The sequence below is a fragment of the Lacerta agilis genome, chromosome 18 (genome assembly GCF_009819535.1).
Source record: "Lacerta agilis isolate rLacAgi1 chromosome 18, rLacAgi1.pri, whole genome shotgun sequence".
NCBI lineage: Eukaryota > Metazoa > Chordata > Lepidosauria > Squamata > Lacertidae > Lacerta > Lacerta agilis.
Window position 1 is genome coordinate 8,858,063 of NC_046329.1, and position 19,877 is coordinate 8,877,939.

A 19,877-nucleotide genomic window follows, 5' to 3' on the forward strand; every position below is an offset into this window, starting at 1 on the left:
ATTGCAGAGTTGGAAGGGACCCGTGGGGTCATCTAGTCCAACCCCCTGCAACGCAGGAGTCACCCAACATGGAGCTTGAACCCACACCCCTGAGATTAAGAGTCTCAAAGTCTCCTGGCCCTGTAAAGTATCTGGGTTCTGTGTTATAAATCAAGAAACGCTAGTTAGTTTTTCTTCTTCTTATCGGTAAAAAAATGTGGTGTGGCACAAGCAGATTTTTATCCTGAAAGTGTGACGCGCAGAGAAAAAAGGGGACCCCGAGGGTCATCTAGCCCAACCCCCTTGCAATGCAGGGAAACTTTTCCCTGTTGCGAGACTCGAACCCACGACCCTGATTTTGAAGACTCTCATGCTGAACTAAGAAGCAGTGCTCAGAGCGGTTTGGAAGAGTCTGTTTCAGAGGTGAAAACTCTTAAGATTTAGTGTCAGAAGTATAACGTATTCCTGGACACCGCAGAGTTAGACGCAGACTTTTCTGGAAGCTTCTGGCTGTTGTGTAATTGACTGGACAGCACAACGCAGGAACTCAGCAACTCACTGCTTAACTATATACAGAATTTATTGAAACAACTAGTATCCATAAAGTTACTATGTACAGACCATACAAATAAAAGAAACAAAACATAAAATCTTTTCCTCTCTGTCTCTCTCTCTCTCTACACTGACCACTTTCTCACACCAACACCTGCACCACACACTAACCACACTAACCACAGAAGTCTCACACAGAGCTCAGTCTTTAGGAACTCATTGACCAATCACAGGTCGTCGCTAAGGGTCTGAGAGAGAGCAGATCTGGGCTTTCTGCCAACTGCTAATTGCTTGGAGATAGACAGCTGAATTTCTGCACGTAGGCAACTCTGAAATCTCTAACGAAAACAAGCGTGCGTACAGACAGAGGTGCGGGATGTTGTTATCTCTGCTTCCTTACTCCTTTCTCCCTGGCTCCTGCCCACAGGTGAACGAGCAAGTTTTTCATAACCTCACCCGCGAAGAGGCCATACAGTACCTCCTGGAGTTGACACCGGGCGAGGAGGTGGCGTTGCACGTTCAGAATAAGCAGGACAGTGAGTATCTCGGCCTTGGCGTGTCCCTCCTTCCCTCATTTGCCATTGCTTAATTTTTATTTTATTTTTTATTTTTAATGGAAGGGAGGAAAAGGGAGCGATAGATCATTGGCAGGACTTTGCAGTCTCGGGGCGCGTCTTTGCAGGCCCTCTAGCCCAGTGTTTTTCAACCACTGTTCCGCAGCACACTAGTGTGCCGCGAGATGTTGCCTGGTGTGCCGTGGGAAAATTTGAAAAATTCGAAAGATTTTTAAAAAACAGCCAAACAGACCCAGGTTGCGCACTGAATAAAGTATTTTATAATTTTTCATATTTCTGTTTACTTACTATTTCATAATAAAGTAATTATAAAATACTTTCTTTGTTTTTATTTGATTCCTATTCAAGAGAATTACTTTATATATAGTCAATATAGGCACAGAGTTAAATTTTTTAACATTTTCTAATGGTGGTGTGCCTCGTGATTTTTTTCATGAAACAAGTGCGCCTTTGCCCAAAAAAGGTTGAAAAACACTGCTCTAGCCTTCCTGAATGCCAACAAGGCTGAACATTGGAGTAACGTGACATCAGTGTTGGAGACTCAGATGTTGTTGTTCAGTCGTTTAGTCGTGTCCGACTCTTCGTGACCCCATGGACCAGAGCACGCCAGGCACGCCTATCCTTGATTTACTGGCTAACCCTTTGGCATAAACTCCCGAACCACTATCTTATTCATTGCATGTGGCGGGATGATTTCACAAATCTGTGGGCTGGAAAAATCCATGCCAAATTGCTGACCTATGAGATCTCACCTTCTGATTTACTCAAATTAGATCTTACAGCAGCAAAAAGGTGTATAAACCAAACTCTGGATGATGTGGAGCTATATCAAAATCTCTTAACTGGTGGGGGAGTTTGTTCGCCGTTAAATATCGGCATTACCCCTATCTACAGAGTCCCATCTTATTTAACATCACTCACGGTTGCTTCACATCGTTATGCCTTCATTAGAGCTAGGTTTAATGTTTTTCCATCGAACGTGCTGAGTCATAGATTTACTAAGGGCCAAGTTTCTCCTATGTGTGCCTGTGAAAACAAATCAACTGAATCTCTACAGCATGTAATGTTCAATTGCCCTATGTACAGATCGATACGTGCCAGTATATTAAATCCGATAATTCAGTCCATTGCTGATAAGCCAGTCGACCTACGTCTTGCTTGGGTTCTCCAAGATGTGGACCCTTATATAACTCTACAGGTTGCTAGATTCCTAACAGCCGTCATCTCGCACAAGAGACAAAATGGGATGTCAGCCGATTACTGATAATTAGATATGTTTTTCAAAAATAGAATTAGACATTGGTTTTAGTTTTGGGTGCCTAAATTTTAACTTTAATTCTTTTTATATATGTTTTATCGAAGTGATAATATTGGTCCCTGTGAGTTGTGTTATTATATCCGCGGCCTGTATTGGGTTATCGTTTTATTTGATTTTATCTGATTTTTGATTGACTGCTTGTTTTGTATTGTATGACTGTATTGTATGACGGGCGCAAATGCCGAATAAACACCTATCTCCCTATCCTCCACTGCCTCCCGCGGTTTGGCCAAACTCATGTTAGTAGCTTCGAGAACACTGTCCAACCATCTCGTCTGGTTTGATCTTAACCACGGTTTGCTGGGAACAAGCAAACCGGAAACTGTGGGTTGGAAAAAAAACAGCTTCCTGGCGGATCGCAAAGGGAAATTGTGTGGGGTGTGATCCATGAGAGGCAGTCAAGTACAACATTCCTTGTAATGCTAGAGAAGACATGCGAGGGAATGTTTGGTCCAGCCAGTCGGAAACCTCCTGTTCCTCCTGGCTGGAGCATCCTTCCTTCTGCATGTGATGGAAGATGAGCACCTGTCCAGGTAACAAAAGGACGAGTCACCCAGCACCCTTCCTTATTTTTTACTTCCTTCTTCGTTTGACCAGCTTTTAGCTAGGACTGCTCTGCTAGATCTCATCTAGCAGAAGCACTGGGATAATTCCCCCATATGGGGTAGATCCGCATGTACTTATTTGTAACTAAGTCTGCCTTCAGGGATCCAGCTGTGAACTGATGTGAGTAAACTTCTTTAATTGACTTTGAATAAGATTGTCGCGTCTTTATTCTTTTAAGAGGGATTCAAGGAAACTTACCTGGAACATACAGTTCAATCTGAGACGGACTGAATTGTATAATAGTGAGAGACTCACACGAGCCTGCAACCAGCTATCTGCTGTGCATGTAAAATAGGGGAATATAACTCTGCTAAGTAAAGGAACTTGCTAGCGTAAGTTAGGAAGGATATTAAGAAACAATCTATCCTCTCCTGCCACCCTGAACATTCCCACACATTGATTGGGCCGGATCCGGCCCCCGGCCCTTAGTTTGCCTACCCATGGGCTACGGAGAGCAGTGTGGCCTGCCTGGGGTTCAAGCCTTTAGTCTGGGAGTGCCACCCCTGTCTCTCTTTCTCTCCTCCTACCAGTCTACAGGAAGATGGTGAAGTCCAATGTGGGCGACTCGTTCTACATCCGCACCCATTTCGATTTCGAGAAGGACGCCCCCTCTGCTCTGAGCTTCACCCGTGGCGAAGTCTTCCACGTCCTGGACACCATGTACCGGGGGAAAGTCGGCAACTGGCTAGCCATTCGGATGGGCAAAGATCTCCAGGAACTCGACAGGGGCATCATCCCAAACCGAAACAGGTATCCTGGGGGGAGATGAGCTGCCTCTGAGTGTCCCTATCGACACCCTCTTTGCCACACATCTATCACGATTTGTGCCCGGGGGTTCACATCCCGGGGGTTTGTGCCCAATCGGTTCACATCCCGTAACTCCCTGCTTAAAAGGTAAAGGGACCCCTGACTGTTAGGTCCAGTCGTGTCCGACTCTGGGGTTGCGGCGCTCATCTCGCTTTACTGGCCGAGGGAGCCGGCGTACAGCTTCCGGGTCATGTGGCCGGCAGGACTAAGCCGCTTCTGGCGAACCAGAGCAGCGCACGGAAACGCCGTTTACCTTCCCGCCGGAGCGGTACCTATTTATCTACTTGCACTTTGACGTGCTTTCGAACTGCTAGGTGGGCAGGAGCAGGGACCGAGCAATGGGAGCTCACCCCATCGTGGGGATTCGAACCTTTACCTTTACCAGTGTGGTGTAGTGGTTAAGAGTGGTAGACTTGTAATCTGGGGAACCGGGTTCGCGTCTCCGCTCCTCCACATGCAGCTGCTGGGTGACCTTGGGCTAGTCACACTTCTCTGAAGTCTCTCAGCCCCACTCACCTCACAGAGTGTTTGTTGTGGGGGAGGAAGGGAAAGGAGAATGTGAGCCGCTTTGAGACTCCATCGGGCGGTGATAAAGCGGGATATCAAATCCAAACTCTTCTTCTTCTTCTTCTTCTTCTTCTTCTTCTTCTTCTTCTTCTTCTTCTTCTTCTACCTTTACTGGGCACCCAAAAGATGCAGCGACAAAACAGCTAGCGCATTTGCAAACCTATGCAGGGCTTGGTGTGGTTTCAAATTGGAGGGGAAACAAAGTGTCGAGATTCCCGAATGTCAGGGGGTTGGTCTAGATGAATTCTGGGGGTCCCTTCGAACTCTACGATTCTGTTGTTGCACCCCACACGGGTCCTGGTTTTTCTTTTTAAGTCTGCTCCCCTTCTGTGGGGGGAAATACAGCTTGGCCTTCCTTTGCCCCCCCACCCAACCCACCCCGTGGTTCCCGTTTGCACCCCAGGGCGGAGCAGATCGCCAGCCTGGAGTCCGTCCTCAAGGCCACGTCGGGAGCCGCCTCTTCGGGGCCGCGGGCCGAGTTCTGGAAACTGCGGGGCCTGCGGGGAGCGAAGAGGAACCTGAGAAAGAGTCGCGAGGACCTGTCCGCCCTCACCAAGCAGGGGCACTATCCACCGTACGAGAGGGTCACTCTGAAGGAAGGTGGGTGGCAGCTTGCCTTGTTTCTGGGGGCTCCGAAAGCGGTGGGCAGTGCCAGATTTACATATAAGCAAAACAAGCTATAGCTTAAAGGGACCCCTGACCGTTGGGTCCAGTCGCGGCTCATCTCGCTTTACTGGCCGAGGGATCCGGCGTACAGCTTCCGGGTCATGTGGCCAGCAGGACTAAGCCGCTTCTGGCGAACCAGAGCAGCGCATGGAAACGCCGTTTACCTTCCCGCCGGAGCGGTCCCTATTTATCTACTTGCACTTTTGACGTGCTTTCGAACTGCTAGGTGGGCAGGAGCTGGGACCGAGCAACGGGAGCTCACCCCGTCATTGCGGGGATTCGAACCGCCGACCTTCCGATCGGCAAGCCCTAGGCTCTGTGGTTTAACCCACAGCGCCACCCGCGTCCCTAAGCTACGGCTTAGGGCCCCACTATTACTATTACTCTATTTATTTATTTATTTATTTATTAACATAACACCGTCAATAATACCAGTTACAGGTAGGTAGCCGTGTTGGTCTGCCATAGTCAAAACAAAATTAAAAATTAAAAAATAAAATCCTTCCAGTAGCACCTTTGTTGTTGTTGTTCAGTCGTGTCCGACTCTTCGTGACCCCATGGACCAGAGCACGCCAGGCACCACTATCCTTCACTGCCTCTCGCAGTTTGGCCAAACTCATGTTAGTAGCTTCGAGAACACTGTCCAACCTTCTCATCCTCTGCCGTCCCCTTCTCCTTGTGCCCTCCATCTTTCCCAACATCAGGGTCTTTTCTAGGGAGTCTTCTCTTCTCATGAGGTGGCCAAAGTACTGGAGCCTTAGAGACCAGCTAAGTTTGTTCTTGGTATGAGCTTTCGTGTGCATGCACACTTATTCAGATACCATGTTAACGACTGCAATCGGTTTTACAGGAAAAAGCAAGGGGTAAGATGGCTAAAGATAGCTTTGCCATGTATAATGAGACAAGAATCCAATGTCTCTATTCAGACTAGGTCTCTCCATAGTTTTCAATTTAGTAATAAGTTGTAATTCAGCAAGTCTATTTCTGAAATTCTTTTGTAATAAGACAGCTGCTTTGAGATCTTGTATAGAATGTCCCGGGAGATTGAAGTGTTCTCCTACTCGTTTCTCTGTCTTGTGATTCCTGATGTCAGATTTATGTCCATTTATCCTTTGGCGCAGGGTTTGGCCTGTTTGCCCAATATAGAGAGCTGAAGGGCACTGTTGGCATTTGATTGCATACATATTTAAGGGTCTGGTGACTTCCGTTTCAGTGTATCTGAAGAAGTGTGCATGCACACGAAAGCTCATAGCTAGAACAAACTTAGTTGGTCTCTAAGGTGCTACTGGAAGGAATTTTTTAATTTTTAATTTTGTTTTAACGCCAATAATAGTATTATCTGGGTATGTTCAGTGCTTTTTGGGGGGGTGGGGGGTACACAGGGGTACACATCTTTGTACTTTTGTTCATTTACTGTACAGTGGACTCTCGGGTAATGTAACTTTCGGGTTGCAAACCCGAAAAGGTGTATTCTTCCGGGTTTCGCCATGCGCACAGGTGCAGAAGCGCTCTATCGCACCGCACTACTTGCGGCTTTTTCAGGGTACGTACGGACCCCTGGAACGAATTACGTTCGTATCCAGAGGTTCCACTGTATTTATTTCCCCCGATTTGAACTATAAAATGGTGGTTTTCTTTAGTCGAAATGAGAGTGCCCCTAAACATTTTATTGTTTTTTAGAAAAACAACAACACTGGGTATGTTTATGCAATGCTATGCACGAGGCTTAACCATTGGCCTTTGAGGACCTGGCGCCTTCCAGTTCTTTTTGGACTACAAGTCCCATGCTGGCCGGCGGTTGATGATGGGATTTGTAGTCCGAAACAGGCACAGAGCATCGCCCTGATCTCCTCCGAGACGGAGGGAGATATGGATGCAATAAATGAGGAAGACCCCTTTGACTTTCCTCCTCTTCCTCTTCCTTCTCCTCCTCGGCAGCAACCTTTAAGCGCCCGGTCGTGATCCTGGGACCCATCGCCGACATTGCCATGCAGAAACTCAGCACCGAATTGCCGGATCAGTTTGAGATTGCAGGTGAGCCTTCTTCCCCTGGGGGAGCAGGGAGGGCACACTGCCAGGTCTTCACATGTCATCCGACTCACTGTGCTTTAACCGACTCTTGTGCGGTCGAAGATGGGAAAACTTTTTTTTAATTTTAATTTTAATTATTCATTTGATTTTTTCAGATTAAAATTTTACATTTGCATAACAACATCGCCAAAAGGAGAGAGGGGTGGGTTTGACGCAGGCTTGCATAAAATTTGAACCGGCTAATTTATATTGTTGTCGGTTTTGGGGTCAGTCTGGATGATGCCCCGAGTCCCCTCCAATTCTATAGATAGATGATAGATAGATAGATAGATAGATAGATAGATAGATAGATAGATAGATAGATATCATAGCTAGATTTAGATAGATAGATAGATGATAGATAGATAGATATAGCTAGATTTAGATAGACAGATAGATATGATAGCTAGATTTAGATAGATAGATAGATAGATAGATAGATAGATAGATATAGCTAGATAGCTAGCTAGCTAGCTAGCTAGATAGATAGATAGATAGATATCATAGCTAGATTTAGATAGATAGATAGATTTAGATAGATAGATAGATATGATAGCTAGATTTAGATAGGTAGATAGATAGATAGATAGACAGACAGATAGATAGATACAGGTGAAACTCGAAAAATTAGAATATCGTGGAAAGGTTCATTTCTTTCAGCAATTCAACTTAAAAGGTGAAACTAATATATGAGATAGACTCACGACATGCAAAGCGAGATATGTCAAGCCTTTATTTGTTATAATTGTGATGATTATGGCGTACAGCTGGTGAGAACCCCAAATTCACAATCTCAACTTTGGGGTTTTCATCAGCCAGAATCATCACAATTATAACAAAAAAGGCTTGACGTATCTCGCTTTGCATGTCATGAGTCTATCTCATATATTAAACTCCAGTAGCTAATGGAAACAATTGCTTACATAAATGGACTTTTCCACGATATTCTAATTTTTCGAGTTTCACCTGTAGATAGGTAGATAGATAGATAGATAGATAGATAGATAGATAGATAGATAGATATTTGATTTTCCAGATTAAAATTTACATTCACGTAACAACGTAATATATAAAAGTGATATTCCGAACAATCTCCTTTGTGGGTTTTCTTGTTAACCCCTTCCTTCTGCACCTTTTATAATAGTCCAAATTTTAAACTCTCCATTATGTCCAAAGTCCATCGTTACACTACAAGCGTTATTCCAATCCCACTAACGACTGTTTACAATGGTTTTTAAGACAGATTATAAATTCCCCCCATTCCTTATTAAAGCTTTGGTCTTCCCGATTTCTGATTCTTCCGGTCATTTCTGCCATTTCGACATAAATCCATCAAACTTCATCTGCCATTCTTCTCTCTGGTCGGGACTTTATCCATCTCCATCAAACCTAAATCTGGCCCTGATTTAAGGGTAGTTAATATTTGTCAGAAAAACACCCAACTTCCTAGACATCTGTCTAAACAAGAATATTTTCAGTAAGTGCGGAAAACAGGGCAGTGTTTTCCGCACTGCCCGGTGTCAATCGGCAGGGAGTTCCAAAGAGGAACTTTTCGTAAATAGGGAAAGCAGTTCCTAAGGAACAATATCCGTCTCTCTCTCCCTTTTCCTCCCCATTTTTAGAGAGCGTGGCGAGAGAAGGAAGCTCGTCCAAGGTCATCAAGCTGGACTCCGTGTGGCATATTGCAAAACAGGTTGGAGGAGTGGGGCGGGTGGGGGGGGGAAACGCCATGAAACTGGGGGTCCAAGGGGGTGGGAAGCAGATGCTCCCTCGGTCTGTAGCCCTTTCCCTTCAAAATAAGATGCTACTCCTCATGGTTCTGAACAGAGGGATTATTTAAACAGGAAGCTGCCCTCTGCCATGATATGATAGCCATGTTCAAATATATAAAAGGATGTCATATAGAGGAGGGAGAAAGGTTGTTTTCTGCTGCTCCAGAGAAGCGGACACGGGGCAATGGATTCAAACTACAAGAAAGAAGATTCCACCTAAACATGAGGAATAACTTCCTGACAGTTAGAGCTGTTCGGCAGTGGAATTTGCTACCAAGGAGTGTGGTGGAGTCTCCTTCTTTGGAGGTCTTGAAGCGGAGGCTTGACAGCCATCTGTCAGGAATGATTTGATGGTGTTTCCTGCTTGGCAGGGGGTTGGACTGGATGGCCCTTGGGGTCTCTTCCAACTCTAGGATTCTATGATTCTATGCCAGGTCAAAGCATCGGTCCCTCTGGCTTAGCATTGTCCACACTGACTGGCAGCAGCTTTCTAGGGAACGTCCCCATCTGTACTCAGAGACACCGGGTGTTGCTCCTTTGCAGCAAAGGGGTCAATTGAGCTTCTTTTGAAACATGTCTTTTAAATCGGATTTAAACATCACACATTATAAATACAGGGTTGCCTTCAGGTGCCCTCTAAAAGTCAGGTAGTTGTTTATCTCCTTGACATCTGCTGGGCGGGCGCCACCACCGAGAAGGCCCCTCTGCGTGGTTCCCTGTAACCTCGCTTTTCGCAGAGGGGGAACTGCCAGAAGGCCCTCGGAGCTGGACCTCAGTGTCCGGGCTGAGCGATTGGGGTGGAGAGGTTCCTTCAGGGATACAGGGCCATTTAGGGCTTTCAAGGTCAGCTCCAACGCTTTGAATTGTGATTGGAAACGTCCTGGGAGCCAATGTAGGTCTTTCAGGACCGGTGTTATATGGTCCCAGCGGCCTCTCCCAGTCCCCAGTCTGGCTGCCGCATTCTGGATTAGTTGTAGTTTCCGGGTCACCTTCAAAGGGAGCCCCACGGAGAGCGCATGGCAGTAGTCTAAGCGGGAGATAACCAGAGCATGCACCACTCTGGCCAGGCAGTCTGCGGGCAGGGAGGGTCTCATCCTGCGTACCAGATGGAGATGGGAGACAGCTGCCCTGGACACAGAATTGACCTGCGCCTCAATGGACAGTTGTGAGTCCAAAATGACTGTGAGTCCCATATCGTCCCGGCGGCCGCTCCCAGTTCGCAGTCTAGCTGCCACATTCTGGATTAGTTGCAGTTTCCGAGTCGCCTTCAAAGGCAGCCCCACGGAGAGCGCATGGCAGTAGTCCAAGCGGGAGATAACCGGAGCGTGGACCACTCTGGCCAGACAGTGCGCAGGCAGGGATGGTCTCAGATGCAGTTGGCAGACAGCTGCCCTGGTTGCAGAATGGACCTGCGCCTCCATGGACAGCTGTGGGTCTCCAAAATGCGCGCCTGGTTTCAGATGGAGCTGATAGACAGCTGCCCCGGATGCACGACTGACGTGCGCCTCGTTTGTTGCTTTCCTGTCTCTCAGGACAAACACGCCCTCTTGGACATCACTCCGGCGGCCGTGGAGAGGCTCAACTACGTCCAGTACTTTCCCATCGTGGTCTTCTGCGAGCCGGACAGCCGGCAGGGCGTCAAAGCCATGCGCCAGTGGCTGGCCCCGGACTCCAAGAAGAGCTCGCGGCGCCTGTACGCCCAGGCTGGAAAGATGAAGAGGGACTGGAGCCACCTCTTCACGGCCACCATCAGCCTGGCCGGGGGTTCCAACACCTGGTACCAGAGCCTCAAGGACATCATCCGGGTGCAGCAAGGCCGACCCGTATGGACGACAGAGGAGCAGGTGGGCATTGTGCATATGTCAGGGGTATCAGAACCTGGATCTCATATCTTACGCTGCGGTTGTGGCACGCTGGCATTTTATTTTTTTATGAAATAATTTTCGTTTGATTTTTTTAAAAACATGAGCTTATAGCAAAATCAGTTTTTTGTTATATATAAAGAGATTGCTCTGAATCTCAAGACTCCCCCACCCCCAAAAAAAATCCCCTCCATGGGTCCCAATGTCAATATTTACAACTGCATATCAATCCGTTATCCACATTTTTTTTAATCCGTCCAAATTGTCCATAGTCTTTGCTACCTAGCAAGCGAGATTAAAATCCTGCTAATGTTTTTAATCTGCTTACAATGATCTCCTAAATAAATTATAAAAATTTCCCATTAGTTATTGTCCTCCTGGTTCCTGAGCTTTCCAGTTAATTTGGCGACTATCTTTGCATACATGAAAAATCCTTTCTGGTCCTTTGGAATCTCGGTACCTATAATTCCTAATTAAAAAACTTTTTTTAAAAAAACTAAAAGTTATTTTAAACATTTTTCCCATTTCATTATATATCATCTCCCAGAATTTTTTTTATTACCTTACACATGATAAAAGGTACCTTGTCTTTTTTTTATAATTTCTGGCAGGTATTTGTTCTTGCTCTATACATTTTTGCTAACTTACTAGGAATCAAATACTACCGACACATCATTTTCATATGCAGTCATACCTCGGAAGTCGAACGGAATCCGTTCCGGAAGTCCGTTCGACTTGCAAAACGTTAGAAAACACATGCAGGAAATTTCCTGTTTTCTTAGATATTTCTCATCTGTGCCCTCAAAGGTCTTACGGCTGAAACTGGTTTTGACTGGGTTTTTAACAAAACGTTATAATTGTTTTTAATCGCTGATGTTTCTCGTTGCGAAATTGCTTCGAGGTGTTTTACGAGAAGCACGTTTCGAACGGAACAAAATAAAACAAGTGCCTGTCTGCTGATTTGCAACAACTTATACCCAAGTGTATACAGTTGGCATGCGTTTTAATAGGTAAATTCTCCTTGTAATGTATATTTTTAACAGCTGGTTTTTATTGTTGTTTTGATTATTATTATTTTTTTAGGTCCGCTTGGTTTTTAACTTCTGGCTTTTAACTGATAATTTTAATGTATCTTCTGTGCAATTTGGACGGCTGCCTGGTCGCTCTGGATTTGAACACCTCTTAGGATATCGTGACCAAACTTTGCATGACAGTTCCTGAGATCTGCTTTTCACCTCTGTTTGGATGCCTAATTTTATCCAGATTTTGCACAATCATTCCTGAGATCAGGGAACTGGTTTTCCTCTATATTTGGATAAAACGGGGGGCTATTTTGAATCAAGATTTTGAACTGAACCTTTTGAAACTGCCCTGATTTTTGTTGGGTGGAAAAGCAAATACATTTCCTTCTTCTGAGCTTCTAGCTAATGCATGAGTTACTTTAAACTACACGAGGGCAATCTAGACATCACCGGGTGCCGAATCATATTCTTCTTCTCTCCCATCGTGTTGAGACAAGAGCTTTGTCTCTTTCATCTTTACTCATCCCATAAATAGTTGTTTCATGAATAAAGTCTCTGAACTCCAGAAACTGTTAAGTGATCAAATAAATCTTTATCGACCCGAGCTGCAAGCACTTCTAACAGGTTATGGGCCCAGGCGTTTATTTGGAACCCCAAAATGGATTTCCCCAAAGTTTCCCTTCCAAAAGCCTTCCCATATCAGCCACATTGCCAGCGAGAAGGGGAGTGGATTTCAAGAGAAGTGAAGAGAAAGGATGGGTGGATTGGACTTAGGAAGAAAGAACCGGCCGCAAGGAACAAAGGAAGGAATCTAAAAAAGCAAAACTCCTAGATGTGCCTCTCCCCAAAGGGTATTGGAAAGCAGAAGGGGAAGGTTTGCATTGCTGAGAACTGGAACATGCAGAGAGATGAACAGTGGCTGGAATGTGGGCAAAGGCAGTAACCCCCAAGTTGAAGGAGCAGATTTTTCTACTGTGGATGTTCAAGATAGAGAATCTCCTAGCCAGCTGCTGATTTTGCGCGATCGGATACCAAAGGGAAGGCAAGCAAAAGGCATTGTCTGTCTTTCGGTGGAAGATTCGCTGGTAATACACATCAGAGGATTGGGGGAAACCGTATTAAAATTAGGCTGAAACAGGATGGAGACATGCAAACTCACCTGAGCGCCACCCTAGAAATTGAGAAATGTCGGTGGTGGTCTTGAGAACAACCGTGCCGTTGCTGTCATGCTATACCGTTCACCGCAATCCTTTCTTCCACTGATGAATGTCCCGGATACCCAAGCAGAAGCAGATTTGACAAGAAGTTGATAAATAAAATTAAAAAATTCCTTCCAGTAGCACCTTAAAGACCAACTAAGTTTGTTCTTGGTATGAGCTTTCGTGTGCGTGCATTCAGATGTGTGTCTCTGAAGAAGTGTGCATGCACACGAAAGCTCATACCAAGAACAAACTTAGTTGCTCTCTAAGGTGCTAATGGAAGGATTTTTTATTTTTTATTTTGTTTTGACTATGGCAGATCAACACGGCTACCTACCTGTAACAGGAATAATGAGAGTTATTGGGGTGGAATGCAGCACAGGCGCTTTGTCGAGCAAAGAGCAAAGAAAGCGTTTTCGTTGTGGGAAAATGGGAATATTCCAAGGGAATATTAGAAGTTTAAATCTACCTGCTACGTTGATTCTGGTGCGGCCAATCACAGGACAAGTTGGGTGAAAGATTCCCGCATTGCAGGGAGCCGGGCTAAATGACCCCCGTGGTCCCTTCCAGCTGGACAGTTCTATGATTCTACAAGTGACACGTCCTCGTTGAACTGCTTGATCCAAACTACAAAGACCGGATTTACTTTGCCGATGGGAACAGCGACATTCCTGAACGGAAAGGCTGAGTCTTTCTCAAGTGCATCCAGCAAAGATCATTCCCCAAGTAACACCCTCCAGCAACGACCACCCCAGTAGAACCGGAACCACCGCAAAGCCGGTGCCACCCACCCCTAGTTTGGAGAGTCGCTCCAGAAAGATACCACGGTCGATGGTATCGAAAGCTGCCAGGAGGTCGGGAAGATTCAACAGGGACATGTTACCCTTGTCTCTCTCTCTTGACAGAGGTCATCAAAGCAGTTTCTGTGCCAAAACCGAGCCTAAACCCCGATTGAAATGGATCCAGAAAATCAGTTTCTTCCAAAAGCGCCCGGATCTGGTCTGCGACCACTCGCTCCAAAACCTTGCCCAGGAAAGGGAGATCAGCAACTGGCCAGTAGTTTAGGTTTTCCAAATCCTGGGAAGAAGAAGAGTTTGGATTTGATATCCCGCTTTATCCCTACCCGAAGGAGTCTCAAAGCGGCTCACATTCTCCTTTTCCCTTCCTCCCCCAACAAACACTCTGTGAGGTGAGTGAAGCTGAGAGACTTCAGAGAAGTGTGACTAGCCCAAAGTCACCCAGCAGCTGCCTGTGGAGGAGAGGAGACGCGAACCCGGTTCACCAGATTACAAGTCTACCACTCTTAACCACTTCACCACACTTGTAGATAGATAGAAAGAAAGAGAGAGAATGAGAGAGAGAGAGAAAGGAGAGAGAAAGAGAAGGATTTCTTAAGAAGTGGTTTTACAGCTGCCTTCTTCAAACAGGCAGGGACCACCCCCTCTCGTAAAAAGGCATTGATCATCTCCCTGGCCCAATCCAGCTGTTCCCTCCCTGCTGGTTTTTCTCAGCCAAGAGTGGCAAATGGTCGCCCTGACCGATCCAAGCTCCTTGTCCACATCCTCCAGCCTTGCCAGCTGAAACTCATCCAACACAACAGGACCAGACTGTGCTCTGGACACCCTGTGAGATTCATCTGCTATCACAGCAGCGTCAAGGTTTTGGCGGCTGCAAGCGATTTCAAGCATAATGCTGAAGGTGGAATTCGCAGATACAGAGCGAGCCTAGTTGCCAAAGGCCGCTTGCAAAGGTTTGGCGAGACCTCGGCGTCCCTTTGCAAAGCGCAAAAGCACCGGTGAAGCAACCGGAAATAAAAACTGCCTTTTGGTATGGTGATCTCAAAGAGGTTTTAAAGAGCCAAACGGCCCCGATCTAGTCTGCCGTGAACTTTGCAAGAGCACCTGTGGTCCTGAGCAAGCTTGCCAGAGCTTGGAGAGACAAAACCAGCAGTGTCTTAACTCGTGGAAGCGTTTTCTCAAAGCAAAGGCGATCCCCGTTTGTACTCCCAAGCTTCGAGGTGACAGGCGGACCTCCCTGCGATATTGTGGCCTGCTAGGACCAAGATGAAGATGCTAGCTCTGTTCTTCACAAACTATCTCAATACCTTGCCAACATCACAAGACCTTGTGTCTTGGGACACAAATCGAGCGTTGAGGCCCCGACGTTTTTCTTCTTAACCCGTCTCAGAAAACTGCAAAAATTGCTTGCTTCTTTGGTGTGTGTTTTTTGAATGCCGGAAGCCAAGGTTTTTGAGACGCCCCTGGTGGTCAAGTTTTTTTGGGGGGAAAATCTTAGTTCTTCTGTTCCTTTACCCAATAAGAAGCAACACAGAAAGGCAATTGGCGTTCTGTTGGGGGCCTTTGTGTTGGCATCCTATGCAGAAAGGCTGTGTTCCCTACTTGAGCTGATTTGAAGTGCTGTCCAGTGACTCATGCACACTTAAAAGGTAAAGGTAAAGGGACCCCTGAACGTTAGGTCCAGTCGCGGACGACTCTGGGGTTGCGGCGCTCATCTCGCTTTACTGGCCGAGGGAGCCGGCGTACAGCTTCCGGGCCATGTGGCCGGCATGACTAAGCCGCTTCTGGCGAACCAGAGCAGCGCACGGAAACGCCGTTTACCTTCCCGCCAGAGCAGTACCTATTTATCTACTTGCGCTTTGACGTGCTTTCGAACTCAATTTATTTATTGCATTAGCCCTATGGCCGTAGCACGTAGTAAAAGACCAGGCAGTGGCCTGGCACGATTATACAAAGAATACAACAGATACAGTTAAAACATTGGCGGTAAAATCGTGATGGAAAATACAAATAAAATAAAAAGCAATAGCAGGGCAAGACGACAGAGTCCATGTCAGGAAGATACATAAGACTAAGGCTAAGGGAAGTTAGCCAAAAAGGTGGTCCTGAGTTTCAGGGCCTGTAATACGCCGATTACCTTCCCGCTGGAGTGGTACCTATTTATCTACTTGCACTTTGATGTGCTTTCGAACTGCTAGGTGGGCAGGAGCTGGGACCAAGCGACGGGAGCTCACCCCGTCATTGCGGGGATTCGAACCGCCGACCTTCTGATCAGCAAGCCCTTGGCTCTGTGGTTTAACCCACAGCTCCACCCGCGTCCCACCTAAAAGGTCTCTTAAACTTCATCTTCGAGCTGACAAGCCAGCTCTGGTTCGGTTACGTTGATGCCCAGTGGGCGGGAGAGGCCACAGGCAGAAAGTCTACCAGCGGTTACCTGTTTCAGTTTGGTCAAGGCACGATCAGCTGGCCAAACAAGAAGCAATCCCCTGTTTCTCCGTCTTCTGCCAACGCTGAATGCCTTATTGCCACCTCTTCCTGCTGAGAAGCACGATGGCTTATTCAACCACTGCGTGGTCCTGGAAACTTCTCCTACCTAGGCTGTTCTCTTTCCACAAGGGCCGACATCGATGCCGAAATCCAGCATCGCCTGAGCTCTGTGAGTGTGGCTTTCTCCCGACTGAAGTGCAGAGTGTTTGAGGACCGGGACATTCGCAGGGAAACCAAAATGCTTGTTTACAAAGCTATTGTACTATCAACCTTACTGTATGCTTGTGAAACATGGACCACGTATAAACGCCATCTCCAAATCCCTGAAAGATTCCATCAACGGTGTCTTCGAAAAATATTACACCTCACTTGGGAAGACAGGCAAACTAACGCCAGTGTACTGGAAGAAGCAAAGATCAGCAGTGTGGAAGCGATGATTCTTCAACATCAACTTTGTTGGACTGGTCATGTTGTGCGGATGCCGTTCTGAAGCAACTACAGTACTCTATTCCGAACTTAAAAATGGAAAGCGTAATGCTAGCGGTCAACAAAAGAGGTTTAAAGACTGTCTCAAGGCAAATCTTAAAAAATGTAGCATAAACACCGACAACTGGGAAACACTGGACTGCGAGCGCTCCAGTTGGAGAACAGCCTTTACCAAAGGTGTCGTGGGCTTTGGAGACACTCGAACTCAGGACGCAAGGGAGAAACGTGCTAAGAGGAAGGCACGCTTGGCAAACCCTCACCGGGATCCACTCCTGCCTGGAAACCTATGCCCCCACTGTGGAAGGACATGTGGATACAGAATTGGTCTCCACAATCACTTACGGACTCACTGTTAAAACCGTGTTTATGGAAGACGATCTTACTCGGCTACGAGGGATCGCCGAAGACAAAAGGCAAGAAGGTCTTGGAAACCGCAGCAGCTAAGCTCTCCGAGGACCGCGGAGGCTGCCACAGCCTGAGAAGATAAACCCAAAGACTAAACACATCGGCGTAAAGTTATCTCCTTTCTCAAGGACGTGCAACGACGAGATGGCGTTGACTGATGGTCTGAACTGTCCACAAATTCCCGCTGCAAATCGCCTGAGAATGCAAATATATTTGAGAAGGCGGCTGGTATTCTTCTGGACTTCTGGCTAATGCATGTGTTGCTTTGAACCCTGCAAAGGTGCTGTTTCGTCTAGAAATGGAGCCGGCACTAGTTTCGTAGACTCTCTGCTTGGCTAAATCCCGCCGTCGCAGGCTCACGGATCCGTTTAGTTGTTCTCTCCCAACGTTTCGAGAGGCAAGAGCTTTCGTCTCTGCTCCATCCTGTAAATAGTTCCCACCCGGAGGAATCATTTCCTGCATAAATAAAAGCCTCTCTGAACTCCGCAAACTGTAAGTGATCGTTTCGGTCTAATTCACCCGAACTGCCATCTCCCCTAACGCTTTTAAAAAACCCCGCTTTCGAAACTGCCCTGATTTTAACAACTGGCTTTGAAACTGCTCTGCGTTTTAAAATGGTTTTTTAAAAAATGGACCGACTTGGGGGTGGGCTCTTAGAATCCCAGTGTGCAATGAGTAAATTTATATTTTGTGTAAACCGCTTTGACGTGGGTTTTTTTATTTTTATTTTTTATAATATTTTATTAATTTCCACATTAAACAACAAATACACAATACATCACACAAATACAATTTAAAAGCACAACAAACACATTAAAAAACAACAAGAAATAAGAAAAAGAAAACTTATACATACCTACACACAAACACTGGAACTATAGATAGTCATTGTTTAATTCTAGTTTCAATCTTCTGGGGGGGGGGGACTTCCCCCGATCTCTCAACTGCGTTCACTATTAATATACTTTGGTAACTTTGTAACTATTTTCTTAACATTCAACACTATTCTTAATAATCTTTAAAATACTAACTAATCATATATAATTCATTACTTAAACAACTTATCCTTAAGCATTTTTTAATATTCTAAACCATTCATAACATTACTTCTTGTATACTATTTTCATCCAACATCAACTAGCAAAAGCCATTTAAACAAGCCAATTCTGCTTCAAATATCTAGCTTTTCACAATTTTTTAAATGGTCCTTAAATTTCTTCCAATCCTGTTGCACCTTCTCCTCCCTCTGGTCTCGGAGTCTCGCGGTCAGTTCGGCGAGTTCCATAAATGACGTGGGTTTTTTTAAATCATTAAGAGATTGATACGCAGGTTATGTTGAAATAAACTCACCCATCTCCCTTTTCCACCCAGGTGGATGTTTCGGCAGAGGAAGGATTGGACTTACTGAACCAGCCCTCGCCCACCAGCCCGGGCTACCTGACCTGCGACAGCCGAGCCAACAGCGACTACGATGAGACGGACGCAGAAGCAGAGGCTTATACCGACCAGGAGCTTGACGAATCCTATCAGGAGCCGGCCCTGGCTCGCTCCTCGGAACCCGCCGAGCAAAGCATGGATCAGGACCTCAGCGAGCGAGTAGCGGCTGCTTTGGCTTACCCGGTTAAGCAGGTAAAGGTAAACGGACCGGCGTTCAGGGATGATGGGAGTTGTAGTCCCAGCAACAGCCGGAGACCCAGCTTTGGGAAACCAACGACAATTTTAAGACCTGCGGTTCTCACCTGCCGACTCCTCTTTGTTCCCCCCCCCCCCAGCACGACAGCGACCAGCAACCTCAAGGGCAATGGAGGGAAGACCACGGAATCAGGTAGCATCTCCGTTTTGTTTTGTTTTTTTGCATTATGGGGTACCGGGAAAGAAGCACACTGACCACCAGGGTGAGAGGGCTGACTCTTGGGTTTCCGAGGGCACGAGATGAAGAGTTTGAGGGTCAAGGAGACGGGTTTAGGGGCTGCAACGAGAAGTTTTAAAAGAGGGCGATTGGCCGGTACAATCCTGTGCACTGGGCTGCGGTTGTAAATGATTGCTTAAGTTACTAGTCCACATTGTCAGTTGTCCGCAGCCCTCTGGCCAGGGCCGGATTTAGGTCTGATTAAGCCTCGAGCTACCGAAGGTAATGGGGCCCTATATATATACAGCTGTCCTTTGTCAACAACAAACTGTCACTTTTTGTGTGTGTGTCGAATATACGCTATATGGTAATTGATGGACCCAATAGGTATCTCAATCCATTTCCACCTGCAGAATGTAGGCACCCTATATATAGAAAGGAGCAAAGCGGTGATATTTTGGGGAGCAGGCTAGCAGGAGGGGACCATGACTTACATCACAGGAGCCTACACAACACAAAACACTCTTGCCGTATGTAGGTTTTATTTTATTCGTTTTTTATCTTATATTTTGGAAATGTACATCCAGGTTTTTTTTCCCTTTACATTTTTTGGGGGAGCCCCCCAAGAGTGCGGGACCCTAAGCTATAGCTTGTGCGTCCAAACGTTTTTCAAAGAGGGCCAGATTTTATGAAGTGAACATGCGTGGGGGCCGGCCAGAGTTGCTGACCTTTTTTTCTAGGATTGAAGTTGTTGAGTTTTTATAAATTGGATTTTACCCCAGGAAATAAACTGCAACAGGGGACGGATTGAACCGACCTAAGGAATGACTTGAAAGAAAGACCCCCTCCTTTGCTTTT

At 46.3% G+C, this 19,877-nt stretch overlaps 1 protein-coding gene across 1 annotated transcript in view; it reads left to right on the plus strand.

The window, feature by feature from the left end:
* Nucleotides 1-19,877, plus strand: part of TJP3 (tight junction protein 3) — a 47,424-nt gene that overhangs the window by 27,178 nt on the left and 369 nt on the right. Inside the window, exons 12-19 of the mRNA XM_033136911.1 lie at nt 959-1,067; nt 3,561-3,780; nt 4,808-5,004; nt 7,009-7,104; nt 8,763-8,833; nt 10,445-10,756; nt 18,542-18,799; nt 18,943-18,995. Of these exons, the coding sequence (XP_032992802.1) occupies nt 959-1,067; nt 3,561-3,780; nt 4,808-5,004; nt 7,009-7,104; nt 8,763-8,833; nt 10,445-10,756; nt 18,542-18,799; nt 18,943-18,995 (1,316 nt within the window). The remainder of the gene's footprint in view (nt 1-958; nt 1,068-3,560; nt 3,781-4,807; nt 5,005-7,008; nt 7,105-8,762; nt 8,834-10,444; nt 10,757-18,541; nt 18,800-18,942; nt 18,996-19,877) is intronic.